Source organism: Arachis duranensis, chromosome 1 (assembly GCF_000817695.3).
Source record: "Arachis duranensis cultivar V14167 chromosome 1, aradu.V14167.gnm2.J7QH, whole genome shotgun sequence".
Lineage (NCBI taxonomy): Eukaryota > Viridiplantae > Streptophyta > Magnoliopsida > Fabales > Fabaceae > Arachis > Arachis duranensis.
The window spans coordinates 101183027-101206142 of record NC_029772.3 but is presented as its reverse complement, the minus strand read 5'-3'; the positions used below and the strand labels follow the sequence as shown (position 1 = coordinate 101206142).

Sequence of the window (23116 nt, the reverse complement as noted above, 5' to 3'; positions counted from 1 at the left end):
AACTAAATCAAGACAAGATTAAAAGCTAAATCTAAGATGAAATTAACTTAAATAAATTTATCCTAATTTTAAAGAGAAGAGGGAGAAAGAATGACCTAAAACATGATTCCTAAGCTACACTAATTACTCCCCCCTTGTTCCTTCTTGAATTCTGCCTCAAATACTTTAGAAATGGGTTTGATTTGGGCTTGGATTAGCTCAGAAATCGCCAGCCACATTTTCTTTGATGAAGTCACGTGGTGAGAGTCACGTGCCGAGTGTCACGTGTACGCGTGGCCTGACAAAACTCTCACTCACGCGTACGCGTGAGGCATGCGTACGCGTGGCCATAAATTCCACAAAATCTTCATTTCTTCATGAATTCTCTACTTTACATGCTTTTTCTTCACTTCTTTGATCCAATCCTTGCCTCCTAAGCCTAAAATCACTAAACAAACACATCAGGGCATGTGGAATCATAGTGAATTAAATATAGCAATTTAAGAGTCTAAAAAGTATGTTTTCAATCTTAAGTGCAATTTAGGAGGAATTTACAAAATCATGCTATTTCATTGAATAAATGTGAGATAAGTTGATAAAATCCGCTAAATTCAACATAAGATAAATCCTAAAGTTGGAGTTTATCACCAACATCAACATTTAAACATATTTCAAGTCATCATCGGCCATTCAACGATAAATCAGATCAAACTAAAATATTGCCGAAGGATTAAAGAATTGATTCCAAAGTTTCTAAATAATTCTTTGATCGTTAAATGAAAATATTTGCCTTTCATTTTCAAAAAGAATGAATAAATAAATAAACAACTTATTTAATCGGTCTCACCAAAATTTTGAAAATCAACCAATCAATAACACGAATAGTTATACATTCAACCACAGTAGAAAATTATTTATATCACATGCATTCATTCATTTGCATTAATCCACTAAACTTGTCAGGTATTCAAAATTTAAAGCATTTTTAATTATCCCCTACCTTAGCTGATCAAACTCGTAGCAATCAAAACGCAATAAACCCTTTCCTATCAATCCACGACAGCAGCAACAACATTCACTGTTTTGCGGTTACAACAATTTGAACCTCAAACATCAGGATCTCAAAATCCTCAGTAACAAATAACCAAAATACTAGCAATGATAGTTTCGAAACAGGGTTAACCTACTGCAACAAAAGAATGAAGTAACAGCCTCCGAACTGACCCGATAGCAGCTCCGCAGCTACCAAAGCACCATGCGACAACAGTAACTCAACCATGACGTATTAATGTCGTGTAACACTCAATAATACATAATGGAACAGTGACTATAGAGATTCAGAATAAGGAACATCTTACCGTAATTATGATTAAGTGAGAGAACGGAGTAGTAGCAACTCTGGAGACAACGTAGCAGCTTGATGTCGCATGCAACAGCCATCGAACTCAGCATGCAAGAACTGGAACTCAATCCTACAACATTAATGTCGCAAAAATCTCATCAACATATAACGAAATAACAACAGTAAGGATTTCGGGACAAGAAAACCCAAGGTACTTAGAGGAGAACCCAAGAACGGAGTAACAGTGGCTCCCGTAGAGACATTTGGGGATGTCAGCGGCAGTGAAGAAAACCGCCAACAACAATGTCAGCACGGGACATTTCTAACAACGGCACACGACTCGTTGATGACCTTGATCGGCATCAGCGATGGCCACGAAAGCTCCGGCGACAGTTCCTACTCCCTTCTCCATCACGTTCTGCTCCTCAGCGACAACCCTCCATTGACGGCGATGAAGACCTTGACGACAGCACATACAGTTTTGGTGACGGTTGGTGACGACAAGCGTGGATAGCGGCGATGTTGGCGTCTCCTTCAACAGCGAGCACGAACCGGCGACTGGACTGAGCAACAATGAGCATGGCGGCGCGGGCTCTCTCCTCCTTCTTTGCAACGACAACAATAGTCTCTCTCTCTCCCCCTCTACAATAACGAAGGCGGCGACGATAGCAGTGACGCCCACCAATGCTATCTTCTCCCTCCTTTCTCTCTCCTTTCTTCTCCATTTTTGATTCTCCCTTTCTTTTCTTTTTTTCTTTGTGGGTGACAGCTGAAGGGTAGTAAGGAGAGTTAGAGTTAGGGTTTGTGAGTTTTAAAATAGTATGAGTAAGTTAGAATTTCTTTTAAAAAAAAGGATAATGTAGATATTTTTAATAAAAAAATTAAAGATAAAATAGTAATTGAAAACTAAATACATATTAAGGTAATTATTTTGAGAACACTTTATTTATCAATTTACTAAATAAATTTTAAATAAATAATTTAAATTAAAATTAGAGATAACCCAACCAATTTTTCTTGGTTCCTAAAATTTAAAAATACTAAACCCAAGTTTCCGTTATTCAAATATATTGTCAAAACCTCATTATTTTCCCATTCTCGCAACATTAGATTTTAATATAGAAAATATCTAATTATTATAAAGTTAAATAAAAATTTGAATTTAATTTAAACTCAATTCATCGGATAAGCTTATTTACTTTCTTTTAATAAAATAATTTTTTAAAAATTGAATCTTGACCCAATAAAATAGGTTAAAAATCAGTTTATAATCTATCTTTAAAAAGTTTGGGTATTACATATATGATACAAATATAAATTTTTAAAAATAAAATTAAAACAAAATAAATTTTATTGTATTCATAAGAATTTTGACAAATATAGTAAAGTGATCTTCTCTATTTTTTCTTTCAGTCCGGCTACTGAGAGAAATATTTCTTAAAATATCTAATATATGTAAGTGTAAATAGAATGAGGGGTAAAATTTATTTTGATGAAAATATGTAAATATATTTAAATTAAAAAATGGTATATTATTAATTATTAGATACATGCATTAAGATACGGAAGTTTTTTATTCTACGATAACAAAAGTATTTTTTATATACTAAAAAAATTTACTTAAAAAAAGAATGTTTCATATTAATGAACTCGGATGTATAATTATAATTATTCAATATATATATATATATACCCAAAAAAAATCTTGTAAGAAGAGATGGTTGTTTCTTGTTTGCTCAAAATTAATAAACAAACTCATTGTCACTTTAGTCACATATAGTGTCCAGAGAATCAAATCAAGATCCATCAGATTCTCACCATCTCCATCTTCATTCCGAAGCTATAGCTCGCCGACATAAGATGCCCAAACAATGGAGTGCCGTTTATGAAGAACGGAGACGGGCACTAGAGCCACCACTCGTTTATAATTAATGCTAAGAGTTTAAGGTAGTAGTGTTTGTTTTTGGGATTAAAATTGAGTCTGAAAAATTAATATTTAGTATTGTGTTTGATTATTAAAAAATAAAATTAAAATTTAAACATATACATAAATTTAATTTAGTCTTACTCTCTCGTTTAGATACAGCTTAGGAGATTAAATTTGTTTTATTCTTGAGATAAAATTTTAACGTCGTTGTTGTTGTGATGTTAACAATCATTTGCTTACTAATTCTTAAATTATATAAATTTCATCAACTATTATATATTTAATTAACTTTTTCAAGCTTACTTTTAAATAAATCAATTGTTAAGTATTATTTTCTCTGGAAAAAAAATCTTTCAACATTATGTCTACAACAAAGTTATTTTAAAAGTTAAACTAAATATAATTCTCTGAAATTAAAATTGATATTATCATCTTCTAAAGTGACAATATTTACTCTTCTTATGAGTAATTACGTTAATATGATGGAATCTAGTCTTAAATATCACGTCAAAATAATAAGAACGAAAAAATAATAATAACACAGTCAAATTTTTAAGAATGTTTTAGATATATTTGTATGTTTTTAAGAAGAGAGAAAAAAGTATGTTTTAAAGAAATTTTACAATAAATTCACAAATTCTTGAAAAAAAGATCAAATAAAATTTAAAGAATTACATTTACAAATTTATAGGTCTTTGACAGAATAATAAATTTTATTTAATATTTAAAATTTTGTACAAGTCTAATGTTTAAACCCCTAAAAATTTATTTGATACTATTTTTTCAATGAGTTATAAATTTTAAAAAATCCTTTAATCCCCGTTACTCGAATCTAAAGAATATAATAATGTGGCTGTAAAATATATAATATAATATAAAAAATATATTTTTTATTTTTTAAAATAATTTTAATATTAAAGTTTTAAAAATATTTTTTTTGAGAAGCTATAATTTATTATGTGAAAAATATTATTTTATTAAGAAAGTGGTGGGGGAAGGGAGTGTTGGATGTGCCCCAGCTGGCTTTATAGAAAGTTGAAGGAAGGCAACAGTCCACAACACCACATACATGTGCGTCTCTTGAGGCTTCAGCTTCTTCCTCTTCTCACTTCACTCCAACAACCTCACATTAATTAATCTCCCTCCTCTGACACACTCCGATCCGCATAACACAAATACAACACATACCTTTCTTTCTTTCTTAGCTTGCTGGGCATCAAGTGCGTGCGTGCGTGCGTGCACTCCTTTAATCACCCTCCCTCTCTGCACACACTCTTTTTTTATGTATGTATGTATGGAATCTCACATGCACTCCCTTCCTCTCCTCTTGTCTTTGCAATATCATATCAAATTAAAATCCTACTTTCTGCAATTATTCTTTTCTCTTTCCTTTTTTATGCTTTCCATAACTCAAAGGCAGTGCTGCTCTCTGCTCTATATGCTTTCTCTCTTATCTCTTCTTAACATAGATAGATGCAACCATTCCCAATGATTCTCAATTCCCAAAACTCTATCTCTTTTCTTACTCATTCCCTTCCTCCTCAACCTCATGCATATATATAAACTCTCTTTCTAATTAACTTTCTTTTTCTTCTTTTCCCTGCCTAATAACCTTCCTTCTCTTCTCAATTACCCACTTCTGCATGCGTACTCTACTCTTGTACATTTCTATATAGTTTTCTTCTATTCACTTGTACAAAAAATAAAAAAGTATTGTTTCTGCTACATGATCCTTTATTTTCAGCTTTAATTTGGATCAGAAGAGAATAGAGCTATTCCCTCTTTATTACTTCTCGCCATATGCTCACAGTATATCTAGTGTAGTGAGTAGTATAGTAGTAGATAGGGTAAACCATAGTTTTAGTTTATTTGCTTGCTTTAAATGACATTCACTAGCAGAGAAGATTAGACTCTACCTGATCAGTGTCAACAAAAAGAGATAATAATAATGAAAACCACTGCTCCTTATGCATGTCTTGTTTCCTAACAAGTACGTGTATTACTTATAGATCTACAACCTACCTACCTTCTGTTTATGCTTAGTACAAGTACAATTACTTACTTAATTAAACTCCTTCTTCTTCTTCTTCTTCTTGTATATAGCATACTCTATAATACTCTATGGCTACAAGCTTACACGGTTACAGTACTATATTATATTATTATTATTGTTGTTAGTTGTTGTTGTTAATTTATTATCTCTCTGTGTGGTGCTTGCTAGAAGGTGCTGAATTAAGGAGAGAAGAGAGAGAGAATTTTGGAGAAGGTTTGAAGTGATTGGATTTCACAGTTATATGCATTAAAAGCTAAGGCCATAGAGCAGTTACAATGAAATATATGCACGGCTTCAGTAATAATAATAATAATATCAAATACATGCCGTAAACTACAAGGTTTGCACTTTCCATCTACTTCTAACTGCTTTCACTATTTACCTTATTATTTTTCAGATCACTTCACTACATACATACACTACTGCTCTTCTTTTCTTTTTTATTGAACAATTCTGATCTTTTTAGTTTGTGGCCCTAATTCTCTATCCTTAATTATGTTATGTGTTTTGATTTTTCGGTGTATATACATGCATGATTCAAGAATGTATGTGTGTCCTTTCATTTCTTTCTTTCTTTAATTTTATTCTTTGTTTATATGTGGGTGAGTGCTAGCTTGTACAGTCTCACTTTGTCATGATTGCGATATATGCTTGTCTTTACCTTTATCTTTGGATATATAATAGTATATTCTCATTTATGTCCTCATTATACTTAAATAACATTATTCTTTTTGTTTAATGTAATCACACTCGAACTATTATCTGTATACATCCTAATTTTATTAAAAGAGTAATACTAAAAAATTAATACTATAATGATCAATTTTAGTCAATATTATAATAGATTGTCAAATTTTTTTGGTGACTGATAGATTGTCAAATAAGTTCATTAAAAATAAACTTTTGTTAAAATTGAATTTTGAATGTCTTTTTTTAACTTAATTTTGAGATTTTTTTGTTTTAAAAGTTTAAAATAATTTTTTTATGCTACATATTATAACTTTTTTATATATTGGAATATAAGTAATAAATTCTTTAAAAATGACTTAAATCTTGATGTGAGTTTTTTGTATATTGTCAGTGATATTTTATCTTTTGATAATTAAAATAATATTTTTTTATAAAACGTCAGTAAAATTTTATTTTTTGATAATTAAAAAAAATTTTTTTTTTTTTTACGAAACATCACTATTACTATCATAACATTGTAAAATATTAAAATCATCAAATATTCTTATATTTTACACTAAAATTATCCATATATAAACATTTTAGCCTACATATTAACTATAATATCAGTTGTGTAATGTGTACTATCAAAACTTTCTCTTGTTAAAAAGCCATGATATATATATATATATGTATATCCACACATAGATAGAATTAGTTTTTGGTTACAATAATAGATGTATGATATATGAGAAAGTGGAGGAGGATGTGTAGGGCAGAGAGCATTGGGGTGGTGCCAATGTAAGTGGGGCTTAGAGAGCATATTGTCATCAATGTTCCCTCGACATTGTCTATATCATATATACTTCATATAATCTATCCATCCAAAATTCCTGCCCTACCTAAGAGGGGACGACATTGTCACCATATATATATAATTTAACCCTACCAAATTTAGGTATAGTTACAAAAAGTGAGATTCATTATGCTTATTTAGTTTTAGCTAAGCTTTAATTATTATTATTATTATTATNNATCTTTTTTACATCCACTATCTTAAAAGCTAGAAATCATTTATATGTTGTGACAAAACTAGATTAAATTAAATGATAATGAAAAAGAATTAGTTTTCTGTTTATGCATTTGTCAATATAAAAAAGTTTATACTGCCATCTAACAACAACAACAACAACAACAACAACAACAACAACAACAACAACAACAACAACAGTCAACACGCGCCTCTATTAAGAATTCATATATTCATTTTGTTCACTTTTCACTTATGGATCATCATGCATGATTAGGATAACTAATTAATCAATCATGATATATATGCAACAACTTCTGTAAGACATAAAACTTTTTTTTTTGAAAAAGAATTTAGTTATGGTGCACTCAAGAGTATAAAATTAGTATTTATTTAATGTATAATATACATACAGTTCTTGTTTTACTTTTAAAATTATATTACAAACAAATTTTATTTAGAATTATTTGAGAATTTAATATTTAAACTCAATTTGTAATATAATATTACATGAGATAATTTAAAACTTTTCAATTTATTTTATCTTAATTATATTATATTCCATTTTAATTTTTTATTGAAATGAATAATTCAATAAAAAATGGGGGATGAGAAGAAAATTTTCCATCATAGGAAGACGATAGAAAGAAGCTTAGAATGTGAAGTGGGGGAGTGGAGGATTGTTCCCCAACCCCCTCCTCGCCATCCCTAGAGCTAAGCATTATGGAAAATTGAAGGCATACTTTATTATAAAAAATACTATATATATATATATTTGTTTATAAATATATATGTTGATGTTTAACTTATTATTAATATATATTTTGTTATTTTATATTTTAAGATATAAAATTTACTAAAAATTAATTATATTATGTGTATATAAAAAATTAATTACTAAATTAATTATTCGTATAATATATATGTTAAAATATAAAATATTATATTAAAAATAAGTTAAATAACATATTATTTATATATAAATATACCGTGGTTAATTCGTGATAAATTATATAAAATTCATCATAACTCAATTATGTTTATGAGGATGATATGGTTTCTGTGGGCTTAAGGAATCTTAACGAGTTTCTGTTTTTATTGGACATGATCTTAGTAGGGTGGCCTACATTGTGAGGAACGGACCTTAATTGGGTAACCCGCCTCAATTATCAGCATTCACTGCACACACACCCACATTTACAGCTCCGTTATTTGCAATTTTGCATTTATTATTTTATTCAATCAATAATAATTATTCATATATGAAGGATGCTATGCTATGCTCCGAGGCACAAGGGCTATGGTGGTTGTGCTATATATATATATTCATGCATTTCTTTTAAAATGAATGTAAAGTTCTTTAATGAGAAAGGGGGGGAGTGAAATTATTTTTTTTTCTTTTTTAGGAAACCTATTAAGCATAAACGATGAAGTGTGGGTTGATTATGATATGACCAGTAGGAAGCTAAGAAGCAGAGATAGGGTTGAAGGAAAGGGGGGGCCCCTGGAAAGTGGGAAAATTTTTCTGAGTAAGAAATTAACTATAGATGTGACAAAATTGAAAGAAAGAAAGAAAGAAATCACATTGACCAAAGCGTAGATCATAAAAGGAGAAGCAGTCAGAAATGGTTCGGCCGCAACTACACCACCATGCAAAATTAATTAATTAATGAGGCTTGCTTTACCATAATCATATATAATAATGTAAATAACAAAAATGCCCTTTGATCCAATGTAGTTGGGTTCATGAATCACATGTGTTGTGTTAGTCTTATAATGTTTGATTGATACATTTATTCTATAATGTTTATTATTATTTGTATGTATGTATGTATGTAGGTAGATAATAGATGTGTCCTGTGAAGGCTGAGAGTGAAAGGGACAGGACACATGATTGTTCTTCGTGTCTATGTAATTTACCATCACTGCTTCTACCATTCTCAGCTTAGCTTATGCTTAGTTCCCTTAGCTCCCATCCAAAAGACCAAAAACAAAGAGAAAAGTGACAAAACCCATTTTGTATTTTAGGGCAGGCAATGGCATAATAAGGGAGGCTCTTTGCAGTGTTTTACCCTTGGCCCTTTCCTCAACAAGGTACATCTGACATGAGCCATTAAGCTATTTGCCACCCTACCCTTAACACCAACAAGGACCCTTCAAACACCATTTTCCTATTTCAATTTTCAAAATTCTTACTTCTTCTAACTCTTACTCACTTGTAAATCTAGTTGAGTTAAGAGGAATAATAAGTTGAAGTAATTATAATTATTATTGAGTTATTGGACAGCTTTTAGCATTATTGTTGCATTTGCATCTATCTGCACACTCTCTGTCCTGATATCTAAGCAGTAAGCACTCCAAACTAGGAAAAGGGAAACCCATCTTTAAATTTTGTTTTTTGTTTGACTCCATTTTGTTGTAGCATTTTTTCACTCTGTCATTTGCACCATAGTTGCTGTTGTTTTGCCAACTTTTTTATTTCACACTGAGTAATAATAAATGCAATAGATTTGTATTCTATATTAAACTGACTCACATTTAAATTAGTACGACGCCACCATATCTAACAGTGGTGTCGGCTGACGAGAATGTGAGTCAGCCAAATATAAAATACAAAGCGAGTCGGGTCGGTCGGAGAAAGTAGGTTAAAGCCAGTTTGTCCCGCTTGAGTTGTCTTAGTTATGAGGGGGTGGTATAGTAGTATAAGGCCCCGTAGTGTCACTGTAAATGAACTTGGGGAGGAGTTAAAGGGCCTTTGTGGTCGCTGAAAAGGGGATGTATAACATGCAAAGCTTACAAGAAGCCCTGTCCCTGCCAAGAACTTGGAGTAGGGTAAAATTCAAACATTACATTACATTTCATTACATTACGTTACATTAACATTGCATACCCCTTTGTTATTAATGTTTGGGACCACAAGCACAAGGGCATTACCACCCCCCAAAATGAACCAAAAATCAAGTACCACCATCACTCCCCACACAAATAATTAAACTATAGCATTAACATAGCAGCACGAGCATTTTTATTTTATCTCATGTACAACCTCTGTGCACTGTCCCTGCCCCCTGCCCCCTGCCCCTGCCCCTATCTATCTATCTATCTATCTATCTTACTTATATATGTTTATGCTTCCCCCTATGCTCTCTCAACCTAGTGGAACATAACATACAAGGAAAGTGCTCTGGTATTTTGAGGAAAGGAAAAAACCCTTTTATTATTTAATATCACTCTTAATAATTGTTATTATTATTGTGTTATGCCCATCAAGTATGAAATAGTGGTAAGTCAAATAAATATAACACATCACATAATTTATTTTTTTGCATGTATGTATGCATGTTAGTTTATTTTTGTTCCCATATTTTCAGTGAATAATAATAATAATGCATTGTACTAATACAAGGCCTTGGAGAAGATGAAACACTGTTAAGATTTGATGCCCGTTCTATACCTTTCTTATTCTGTCTTCTTTTTTTTTTTTTTTTTTTTTTTTTTACCGTCGTGCCGACCTTCATTTTTTAAATGACGCTATCCCGAGTAGGACACCTAAGGGCGAGCCGCAATGGCCTCATCCTCGACAGGCACCTACGGTACCCGCATCTCAGTTTAGAAAAACAAAACGTGCAACTTTTGTTATATACCATAAAAGTGAGTTCCTTGTGTCTTTGTATAGAACGTATCTTGAAAGTAGAATATGAAGGATCCAAAGGAGGATGAAGAGAAATCTAGGAGGGTTGTGGAGAAATCCACGGAGCTTAGAAGAAGGGGAAGAAGGAGAAACAAGCAATGCAGCAAAGCAGATAGATTACAAGAGAAAGGATTTGATTCACAGCTTGTGTCCTCTACTTGTTCCAAGAATCTTGTGTTCGCTGCAAGGCCTGGCTATGGCCACCTTGGAACAAAATGTGTCGTCAAAGCTAACCACTTCCTTGCAGATATTTCAGCATCTGACCTCAGCCATTACACTGTAAGTGCTCAGCTTTTTGTTCCTGATATATATACCCGTACTATAACTACTGTTTTAAGCAAATTGGTACTTGATTAACATTTAATTAAGTTACTTATTGTGTGTGTTTTATGGTAAAGGTTAAGATAATACCTGAAGTGAGGTGTCGCAAAACAAGCAAAGCTATAATAGCTGAGTTGGTGAGGGTTCATAAGAACACTGACTTAGGGATGAGGCTTCCTGTTTATGATGGAGGAAGGAATCTTTACACTGCTGCCATGCTTCCTTTCACATACAAAGAGTTCACTATATTATTGACTGAAGATGATGAGAGTATTGGTACTACCAGGTAAGTTTATTTATTCAAGTTATTATATTTTATAATATAACATTATTTTGATCCTCATGCATCAATTACGTGAGCTTCTCAGTGGGAAACAAGTGGACACACCACAAGAAGCACTTACTGTTATTGACATTGTTCTGAGGGAGCTTGCAGCACAGAGGTGAAAATCTTGAATTTTTGTTTCTTCTAGTTCTTTCTTTCATAACATGTTCTTGTGTTTCTCATGCCATCATTGTTCTTCATATTTAGTTACGTGTCCATTGGGAGGTTTCTGTATTCTCCTGATTTTAGAAAACCACAGCAGCTTGGTGGTGGCTTAGAATCATGGCGTGGATTCTACCAAAGTATAAGGCCTACCCAGATGGGTTTATCACTTAATATTGGTCAGTTTCATTCTAACTTCGTTTTTTTTTATGATTCTTAAATAACTACCACTTTTAATTCCTTATGTATTCTTATGTACTTTTAGACATGTCATCAATGGCGTTTATTGAGCCACTCCCTGTGATTGACTTTGTTGCTCAAATTTTGGGAAAAGATGTGCACTCAAAGCCATTGTCGGATGCAGATCGTGTCAAGGTAACTAAGATGCTGATTGTTACTATTATATTTCAATAATCAAGTCCCTTTTTCTTCAAAATAATGTGAAATCTTTGTGGTGTCGTGATTGGAGCAGATTAAGAAGGCCCTAAGAGGTGTAAAAGTTGAAGTTACACATAGAGGGAGTTTTAGAAGGAAGTACAGGATATCAGGATTGACATCACAGCCAACAAGGGAGCTTAAGTATTGTTCTGAACAACACTTTTCTTGTACTGTTTACAATTTTTATTCTTTAATTTAGATATCAGTAAAGGATTCCTTTTTGATAACAGCTTCCCTCTTGATGAGAAAATGAACATGAAATCAGTGGTTGATTATTTTCAAGAAATGTATGGATACACAATCAAGTATCCTCATCTACCTTGTCTTCAAGTAGGAAGCCAAAAGAAGGTGAACTATTTGCCAATGGAGGTAATAAGCTCTTAATTGATTCGATTTATTCGAAAAAACAAAGACCAATTTTGTTAATGCCACTATATTCTACAAAGAAAGAATGCCATGTGAATGGTTGTTGTTATAGGCATGCAAGATAGTTGGAGGCCAGAGGTATACAAAAGGGCTAAACGAAAAGCAGATAACTTCTCTCTTGAAGGTCTCATGCCAGAGACCACGCGAACAAGAGACAGATATTCTTCAGGTCATTCTCATGGATTCTTCATTCACATCACCCTCCCTTCTCTTTATTAATTTGTTTCTTGGAGTCAGAGTTTATGGTAAACTGAATTTGCATGATAAATGTTTTATGAATATCTTGTAAACACCTACTTGGCACTGTCCTAACTTTAAGACATATGCTCTTGTTTTCCATCATTGGATTGAAATTGTTCTTCTTAGTCATTTAAGGGTGTAGTTTGGCTTAAATTAATGTAGGACTTGTTATGAATATGGTTGCAGACAATTCAAGAAAATGATTATGAATATAATCCGTATGCGAAAGAGTTTGGTATAAGTGTAGACAGCAAGCTTACATCAGTTGATGCTCGGGTTCTTCCTGCTCCATGGGTACTAATTAACCAATTCTTATGCTTAAATTGATAATGTGTATTTTTGTTTGTTTTTTGAAATCTTCTAATAGGTCATTTTGGCTATTGTTTTCTTTCTAGTTGAAATATCATGACACTGGAAGAGAGAAAGAGTACTTGCCACAAGTTGGTCAGTGGAATATGATGAACAAGGTGAGTTTTCAGAGTTCAGACATAAAGATTAGTCATAATAGGATTGTAACTGTGGTTATTTTGAATGCAGAAAGTAATAAATGGAAGCACTGTAAGATACTGGGCATGTATCAATTTCTCAAGAAGTGTTCAAGAAAGCACAGCTCGTGGATTTTGCCAACAGTTAGTTCAGATGTGCCAAATCTCAGGCATGGTAAAGTTTCAAATTTTATACATTGGAGATTATTTTCAATAGCATCACATCATGTACAATTTTTGCAATATTTGATTGAATTTATCCCTTTTCAAAGGAATTTAGCCAGGACCCTGTGATTCCTGTATATTCAGCAAAACCTGATCTAGTTAAGAAGGCTTTGAAGTATGTACATTCAGCTTCTCTAGAAAATCTTGGTGGCAAGGAGCTAGAGTTGCTTATTGCAATTCTTCCAGACAACAATGGCTCTCTATATGGTATAAATATAATATCATTCTCACTCCAATCCAATATATTCAGTATCATCTATAGTGATCTATTCATGGTTTCACTAAACATGTATATTTTCTTGATTCAGGTGATCTCAAAAGAATCTGCGAAACTGATCTTGGGTTGATTTCTCAGTGTTGTCTTACAAAGCATGTATTCAAGATTAATAGACAGTACTTGGCAAATGTTGCACTCAAAATCAATGTCAAGGTTCATTCACTTAGATCCCTCAACCTTCTTTTGATTTGAATTTTTCTTTAATCTTCATTTTCTTAAATAAATACATCATTGATACTTTTAGATGGGAGGAAGGAACACAGTGCTTTTGGATGCTTTAAGTTGGAGGATCCCATTGGTTAGTGACATTCCAACAATAATATTTGGAGCTGATGTAACTCATCCAGAATCCGGAGAGGACTCTTGTCCTTCCATTGCTGCTGTAAGTGATTGTTGCCTATTATAATTTTCATAGCTGGCCCCATGTTTGAAGTCTGATCCTGTTCTGATTACTGTTGTTGTTCAGGTTGTAGCCTCACAGGACTGGCCAGAAGTAACAAAGTACGCAGGATTGGTTTGCGCGCAGCCTCATCGGGAAGAACTCATACAAGATCTTTTTAAATGCTGGAAAGATCCTCATCATGGTGTAGTTTATGGTGGCATGATCAGGTACTTAAAATAGCAGCTCTCATAAAGCATCTTCAGAATGGCATTTAGTTAGAAAAAAATTTTATGCTGCTTACTTCTTAGATTAAACATTGTTTACTTGGTTCTTGTATTTATTATACTATTTGTTGATAATGCAGAGAGCTCTTACTCTCATTTAAGAAGGCAACTGGACAAAAACCACTGAGGATAATATTTTACAGGTAATTAGTTGGATCCTTTCTTGTATATAGTAAATGTGTAATGAACTTTTCTTGCAGAGGAAGTTAGACTAAGGAGTAAGTTCAATTATTTATAGGGACGGGGTAAGCGAAGGACAATTCTACCAAGTTTTGCTATATGAACTTGATGCCATTCGTAAGGTATTATCAGGATTAAATACAACTTCATCTGATATACTTAAACCCTAAACTCTAAACCCTAAACCTTAAAATTATCGCAATGTGCAGGCTTGTGCATCTTTGGAACCAAGTTACCAACCTCCAGTAACATTTGTTGTGGTTCAAAAACGTCATCATACTAGACTCTTCTCAAGCAATCATGATGATAGAAATAGCACTGACAAGAGTGGCAATATCTTACCTGGTAAGTATTATTCTTTTTTCAATTCAATGAGAAAAGGATTTGGATTACTCACAAGCTTTTGATTGGTTAATTAATGTAGGTACTGTGGTTGATTCTAAGATCTGTCATCCTACAGAATTTGACTTCTATTTATGCAGTCATGCTGGAATTCAGGTATCATTATGTTTATATGATGTTACATTATGATTATGATATTAGTATTTACATTTACATTTAGATTGTGATTGAATTTTCTACAGGGTACAAGTAGACCAGCTCACTACCATGTCTTATGGGATGAGAACAATTTCACTGCTGATGAAATTCAGTCTCTCACCAACAACTTATGCTACACGTAAACTATTTCTCCCTTGATTATGTTCTCAAATTTATTTACCTTATTTCTTATGATGAAATTGATATTTTTTCATTTTATTGAGTGTAGTTATGCAAGGTGTACAAGATCTGTTTCAGTAGGTAATTCTCCTTTCTTCTGTTCCATTTATGTATGTATTTTTGTGATAGCAAAGTATTCAAAAGGTGTGTATTACATTCATGTGCAGTGCCTCCTGCATACTATGCTCATTTGGCAGCATACCGAGCTCGATTCTACATGGAACCTGGTGCCACTGAGATTTCTAAAGCGCGGGGTGCAAGATCAAAAGATGGTTCAGTTCGGCCACTCCCAGCTCTCAAAGAAAAAGTCAAGAATGTCATGTTCTACTGTTGAATATCATAAGCTCAAATAAATGAGACAGAGACTTCAATTGAAATTAAACAGCACCATAGGAAAAACACCAAGCTAAATATTAGTGATCTCATGAAAAACTCCATCATCATCATCATCATGTACAACAACATATCCTTGTTCATATAAATTGTATCTGATTATCTCTGGAAATTTTGTTAAGTCTAGTAGCCTTTTTTTTTCAAGTCTTTGTTACCAACACGTGTGATGCAGAAATTGCTTGCTTTAAAGTGCCTAAATGGTGAAAATCAGGTTAGTATTTGTGGCTACTGGCATTTGATGAAACCAAAATTCAATTTATGATCCCGCTCGCTTGTTTTCTAAATTTGTAATTACCAATTTACCATTTCAATCCGCTAGTCCAAGCTGTCACAACATTCTTCCTATACCATTATATCAAGCCATTTCACCAAATCTCGAGAAAAAATAAATATGTTAATCTACTTAAAAAAATAAAACTCAGAGTAAATAACTAAAAAAAAATGATTCTATCACTTACTCTAAAATAAATGGTGGCTTTTACAAGATTTAAATTATATCTTATAATTGTAAATTTGTGAATGAATAAATATAAACGAGTTATTCTTCATTCAGTTGGAGCAATGGATACTGTTTTTTCTTAACCAGTAAACTACCGAGTGAATGTTAGAAAGTAGTTCTACTAGAAAAGGCATACCCCACAATTCATGACTAAATACTATGCTTTTAGATTCCGAAATTATCCCAACAAAAAGTAAAAGAATGACAAAGCAGGATAATGACCTGTTACATTTTCCACGAGGCAAGAAGGTAAGGGGTGACACTACGAAAGGCATAACACAAATTCTAGTCTCCATCGATCTTTGCCTTCACTTAATGATGATTCCTTGGATGGTCCCATGCCATGAAACCCTTTTCTCATTCATTGTTGGGCAAACTCACATGCATTGCACCCTTGACCTTAACCCCAATCAATTCTCTTACACCACCCGGGTTCCTCTCAATAAACTATTATACATGCAAGCAAGTTAAACCTTTCATTCTCGGTGCCATGTCACTCCTCACCAACACTACAACTAGACCATGTATTTGCTCTATGGAATTAAAAGTAAATGTTGTATAGTAGCCAAGTATATAGAGATAAATTCTTAGTAGCCATTTCACATAACAAATATGCAACATAAAATGGAAAAGAACATAACAAGGAAAAGCCCAGAGATAATAGAAGAATCCAAAAAAGGGGGGATGAAAATGATTGTACAACCACTTATGGCTCCAAACAGTTTGAAAGATACAAGACTAAGAGTAAGACTAAGGAAGCCAATGTGGGTGCGGGTGTGGGTCAGGGGTGAGGGGAAAGGGTTGCCAAGCCGAAGCAGCAATGAGGGGCCTCCCATGCCAACCCAAAGTCAAACATCCTTCCTTCTCTTCAACGCAGTACCCCTCAGCTGAGAACAAGCTCAATAACATGCTCGCCTGCCGTAACGCATTTGAGCCCAGGCCGACGCACTTAAACCCTGATTTCTCCAACCGGGCCTTCCATTGGGCCAGCGGTTCATGCCTCTCCACCCGAGCCGGCCCCTCACAACAAACCACGTTGCCAATCTCTCTCTCCAGGTACATTTCGGCTAGCGACTTATCCGGTTCGTTTGGGCAAGCCTCTAGCGAGTCGAAAACGGCCGAGTAGTAATGCAGCGCTTCCGTGAATCGTTCCAAGAACCCGGTCTGGTTATGATTCGCTTCTTGTTCAACCACGGTTACGATCTTAGGGTTTAACCTCCGGATCCAACCCAGGACCGAGTCGATTCCCGAATCGGATCCTAGGAGTCGGTGGAGCTGCATGACGGAGTTGATCGCCACCGCCTCCTCCTGCCGCACCTGTAGCATCCACGGCTCCACGTCCTCAAGCCTTGACGCAGCGACTCCTCGGAAAGCGAACCGGACGTTGACGGAGCGGGCAAGTTCGGCGAGGCGGATGCCGGTTTCGCGGAGGGCATCGCGGCGGTCCGGAGAGGGAGGGCCAATGCCGGTGATGCGGAGGGAGGGGGGACCGCCTGGGCGAAGTGCGAGCGCCTGGATGAGCGGCGGCCACTGGAGTCCATGCGCGAGGTGGAAGTCGACGACGTGGACGGAGGAGTGGCCGCTGAAGGCCTCGAGGATCGCCTGGTTGGCGGTGAAGTGAGCGAACTTGAGATAAGGACATGCCTCGTAGAAATGATGGTAAAGTACGCCTCCGTCGTCGTTAGCGACTGCACCGACTCCGCCGTGGCGGTCGGTGAGGGGAGGAGCGAAGATGCGGCGTGTTAAGGCGCCGATGAAGTGAGCGGCGACCTTGCCGATGGCGGAGGCGGTGGTGACGTGTCTTTGGAGTGATTGCATGGCGTCGATGAGGGAAGCGGCGTGTGCCACGTGGCCTCGCTGGAGAGAATCGGCGCATGAGATGAGCATGTGGACCAGCCTTATCGCAGAGTCTTCTTCCACTTGCTGTTGCTGTTCGGTTGGCAGCAGCAACTCCGTTTGTTGATGATCAATCAGTGGTGGCGGCGGCGGCGGTGGTGGTAGGTGAAGGGCGGTGCTAGTGAGCTGAGACTGAGAGGGAGAAGAAACGTCGTCGTTTATCCAGGAGACGGTAGTATCATCAAAGGGGTTATAATTGTAATTGTAATTGTAGTGCGTGGTTTGAGGAAGGTGGTGGAGGGAGGGTGAGTTAAGCATGATATCGTGAAGGAGGCCTTCATCCACCACCATTTCGTTTTGGTTCACGGTGATCATCTCTTTTGATTTTGAAGACTGGAGAATCATATCATATCGGGTGGTAAAGGAAAATTGATAGTAGATGATTCGAGAGAAAGAGAGAGAGAGTGAGTGAGGTGGCAGAGAGTGGTGGGTGTTGGCCTATTGGGAGTGGAAAGTGATGAGTGATGAAAAAGAGGAGATACAAGCCAGAATAAGTGAAGTGAGGGAGCAATGGAAGTAAATGGTTAAATTAAATGACGTTAATAATAGTGAGAGTGGAGAGGGGTTATTGATTACGGTTTAAGGTAGCATTAAGCGTGAGGTGTTGGTGATGAGTACCTATCTGGCGTGAGGTAAATGCATGGAGAATTGATAGATGCTGGTTTTGTACTTGACTTGTTAGTTGTTAATTCTTCACTTTTTGTCTAGCCACTTTGGCTAATCTACCTCCCGCTACTGTGTGTGTTTATATAATAAAATGGCCTAAGAAGGGGGTGCCAGCCAGCCAGCCCCATCTTGGGATGTGAGAGCACACTGATGCTCTAACACAGGTGGCCTCTCCTTACCACCATTCACCCCTTTTCATTATCTCCTCTGCCCCCCCTCTGCAACTGCTTCTGTTTGAGGATTCTGTGCCAACCCCCCCTCCCACATCTCACTTTTCATTTTTCATTTTCTAAACTATATACATTTATCTCTCCTAATTCTGCAAATAATATATCAACCAAGTTTATCACTTTTTATTTTACATTGCAATTCAATGCACGTGATCCCACTTCATGTGCTCCTCCTTCCATATTTTATATGTACTCACTGTATTGTGCTAGCCAGCTTCTACTTTTTTTTTTTTTCTTTTTTTGAGTTTCAGAGATGAGAAATAACACATCACACCCTTGCTTTCTTGGTTTTAGCAAACAGAGTGCTGCATTTTGAGAATGTTAAGTTTGCTTAAAAATGAAAAGCTAACTAATTTTAATTACATAAAAGAGAGTAAGAGAGTCATCCCGTTTTAATTGGCCAGCCATCAACATAATATTGAAGGGCCAAATCATGAGCAGGGAGGTTGATGGGTCATATTTAAGTTTCCCAGTTCCCTCCATTTTCTACATGTGAAGCTCATTCTTTGGGGTTCACTAATTGGAGAATGCTGGCCTTTTTTAATGATAATTTATGGGAAGAATGTCACTTTCATTGCCACAGATCCAAAGCAATCCAAGTTGTAAGAGGTACAATTCAATTACTGTCTAATAAAACCCGTGTCCAAGTCCAACCATGCATTAGTAGTATAGGGATTTAATTAATTAATGGACTCTGTGTTAACTAGTCATTATCCAAAGGACTTGTTACTGTCCCAACTAGATTCGTCTTTAAAGCTTGTACAGTCAAAACATGCTGCTGTCTAAACTCACCTGTGTATCGCCCTTATAAGGTAAGGTTTAGTAAAGAACTCTTTTCCTTACCCCCCCTCTTTTTTCCAGCATTATATGCTACCAATAAATTTCATCTTTAACTGCTTATCCCCTTCATCAGTTACTACTACCTTATTCACAAAGAAATATAAAGATATACATGCATTAATAGCACTTTGTTACTTAGTAATTAGTTACCCCAATAGTGTACACCGTTTTCTTTCTTTCTAAGCCCATGATGTCACCTAAATTACAATATTCCTCTCCGAGCCATTTTGTAACCACATAAGGCATATAGATGCAATTGCTGCTTAGATCATTAGATGGAATGGGTTTAATTCCGATATTCATGAGCATTTGTATCCAGTAAGATTCAGAAGGAGTAGTTGTACCTTAATCAGGTATCGCTTATCCTAAATTTTTAAGATGACAAAAAAAAAAAATATATATATTAAACTAATTAAAAAATAAGTGAATTGCTATATTTCTAATAATATTTATATTACTTTCTAAGACTTGAAATTTGTTAAAAAAATTTAAAAATATTTTTAAGTTTTATTTTGTTTTAATTTTATTTTAAAAAATTTTTATTTACATCAAATATATCTCTAGTAACTAAATTTTAAAAAAGTTTAAGAGTAACTCAACAATAATGCATAATAAATATGTTTGATTTGCTTATATTAAAGATTATTTTTGTGAAATTATTTCTAAATTGATCATAATTTTTTTAAAAACTTAGTTATAGATAAATTTGATGCAAATTAAAAACTTCTAGAATAAAATTAAAACAAAATAAAATTTAAAGATATTTTTAAAATTTTTAACAAATTTTAAAGACAAAAAAATACTTTGCCCTATTTGCTCTATGTTGTTCTCAGAAAGACGTGGAGATCCTGGCAGTGTATGCAGCATGGTAATTAACCCATCAATGTGTCAAGCTGTGACATATTCCAATGCCTATGCTATGCCTATTGAGTGCCTATGTCTTTTTGAAGGGCCTTAAGAGTCAATTTTAATATCTTGGGTTCCCCAAGAAGTGTTAATTCTCTTCGTTCACTCCTATGGTTACTTGAGAATAATAATACACCAATAAATTTAATTTAACAGTACCAAGTTACCGTAAGAGGCAAAAGCGATAGCATGAGGGCATGCATCGCCAAATACTGGTTTCTGCGTAAAGATATGAAGGTGGAGTTAAATTCACTACTTATATACAAATCCAATCCTAATACGTAAATGGAATAATTCGTGGTCCTCCACATATTTATAATAATATTATTGGGGGACCATTTCGAAAGCCCAATATGCTCAATGTATCACCACGAATAATAAATTCAAAGAAAAAATAATAATAATAATAATAATATAATAACAAAAGGATCGTACTAGCTAGCTAGGTGGTTGACAAGATTTGGAAACTGAAAACCATGTAGCTAGAAATATCATAAATTGATAAAAATTGAAACAGCGAAAGAATTGAATTATATTATTTGCTCTGTTTAATAATACAAGTGGTATATTTGTAGAGAAATTAAAGTGGTCCAGAAATGGGAGCATGGTAAATGGGATTGGGAGTTTGGGACCATTAACAATGTTCGAGCTTAGAGAGAGAGAGAGAGAGAGAGGAACGGTAGCATTGGTGTGTATCTGTGATGGGAAAATGGATGAATTCCACGTGCACAGTGGCCAAATGAATTCATTGTGTAATGATGTTATTTTTGTGTTTCTTTTTTCAAGAAAATGGAACGATAAGAAGGCAGGTTTCTTATTCTTACCTTTTTTGTTTACCTAAAATGGAAAAGATCAGAATGTGAAAATGTAAAAGTTTTAAATTTATTAGGTGGAATCTGTAATTGAACTATGTTACTACACTGTGGTGGTTGTTGAATGGATCGGAGGTTGGTGATAGGCCGAGGGGGGACCCAGGAATGGAAAACTGTTGTGGTTGGAAATAGAACCAAAGGATCCATCGTCAACTTGTGTGAGAACTCAGAACTCTGAAGTGAAGGAGTGTAAGTACTAAATACTTGGTAGATTTAGTATATTTTTTATTTTCTATTTTTAATTTCTAAATGACTATATTTGGAAAGTGAAGTATAAAGTGTGTTAAATAGGAATGAGATGATCTTTGCGGGTATTACCATTATATTAGGAGATAGGAGATAGAGTTTACATTTATTGTTGTTGAGATTAATTTTATTTATGTCTTTTAAATTGTTAATAGCTTTTTTTTTTCTGAAAAATATAGGAGATAAATAAAGTTGTTTCTAATATTTTGGTAGTTTAAGGGATATTCTTATATTGTGTCATGAAATTATTCATTTTAAAAGTTTAATTTTTTATATTTAAAAAATTTACCAAAGATTGAACTTTAAATTTTTTAGAATTTGTAATTTTTTTAATAATTTAGTAAAATAAATATTCATCTTTTGGTGGGTCAATTTTTTTTAGTTAATATTGGAGAAAACTTTTTTTTTTCCTTTATTTTAAGTTCAAAGGATCGAAAACCTGAAGATTGAAAAATTTAGAAGATAATAGAAGAATAAATTGGCCTAAGCTTTTATTTTAGGGAAAGTATGAGGAGCCAATGAAATATTTATATAATGTGTACAATGGAGGTTTATGGAGTATTAGAGATATAATTATTAGTGTTACATTTTACCATCAGCTGAAGCTTTTGGGATGAGTGGTATCATGACATGGTATTAAAGCACTAGATTCAAAAGGTCAAGAATTAATTTTTCGAGAAGATGTTTATTATTCCTTGTACTCGGATGGTTATTATAAATAGTATAGGAGATGTTCATTTCATAACTCAATAGCCATTGTAACAAATAGTCCATTGTCTCCCTAGTGGGATCCTTTATTTTATTGATATTCCACCAATAAATTTAAGACATAATGACGTATAGATGATGTTAAAGGGACTATGTACCTTATCTATTCTTCTTTTGATTATGCAGCAGCCCATTTGAATACGAAATAAATAAAAGAAAAGGAAAGAGAAGTTTAAATTGACACTAGCTAGGTATCACGGCCTTGGACACACTCCAACGCTACCGTGCCGGCACTCGGACTTACTCAACCTCTTGAGCTAAGACCAAGTCAGCCTAACCCTCAATACTTAGCAAGAAAGCTAAGTATACAAGAGAACACAAGAGAAAGGAAGCTTTGGTGGAAGAACACTTTATTGCTCAAGTGTGGTTACAAATGATTCACACACTCAAACTCTAACTCTCACCCCTATTTATAGCCATCCACCTCCTCAATGGATGGTTAGGATTAAATCTAATCAACGGTCCAGATTAATCATCCAGAACCTTCTTTACAAATATCTATCCTACCACAACTCTCTAAATGTTTCTAGATTATTCCATACCACTCTTTATATTTCTATATTCATCTATACTCTTCTAGAATACTCTATGACCTTCCAGAGTCTTCTAGAACCTTCTAGGGTATTCCGGGACCTTCTAGAACA

The 23116-nt window shown here is 34.4% G+C and overlaps 2 protein-coding genes across 2 annotated transcripts; one reads left to right on the top strand and one right to left on the bottom strand.

The window, feature by feature from the left end:
* Positions 1–5436: 5436 nt before the first annotated feature.
* Positions 5437–15808, top strand: LOC107469582 (protein argonaute PNH1-like). Its single transcript, XM_016088963.3, is given in 23 exon segments — positions 5437–5641; positions 10677–10970; positions 11090–11308; positions 11310–11455; positions 11545–11678; positions 11765–11874; positions 11972–12078; positions 12168–12306; positions 12416–12532; positions 12790–12897; positions 12999–13070; positions 13141–13263; positions 13361–13520; positions 13622–13743; positions 13835–13972; positions 14057–14199; positions 14337–14399; positions 14495–14558; positions 14646–14781; positions 14861–14934; positions 15021–15115; positions 15206–15237; positions 15324–15808. Coding segments are annotated over 22 exon segments (2742 nt in total). The 5' UTR covers positions 5437–5641; positions 10677–10697; the 3' UTR covers positions 15491–15808.
* An 814-nt stretch (positions 15809–16622) lies between these two features.
* Positions 16623–18764, bottom strand: LOC107469592 (protein SLENDER RICE1-LIKE 1-like). The gene has a single exon (XM_016088971.3). It carries the CDS (start codon positions 18287–18289, stop codon positions 16799–16801), a length of 1491 nt encoding a protein of 496 aa, XP_015944457.1. The 5' UTR covers positions 18290–18764; the 3' UTR covers positions 16623–16798.
* Positions 18765–23116: the final 4352 nt, after the last annotated feature.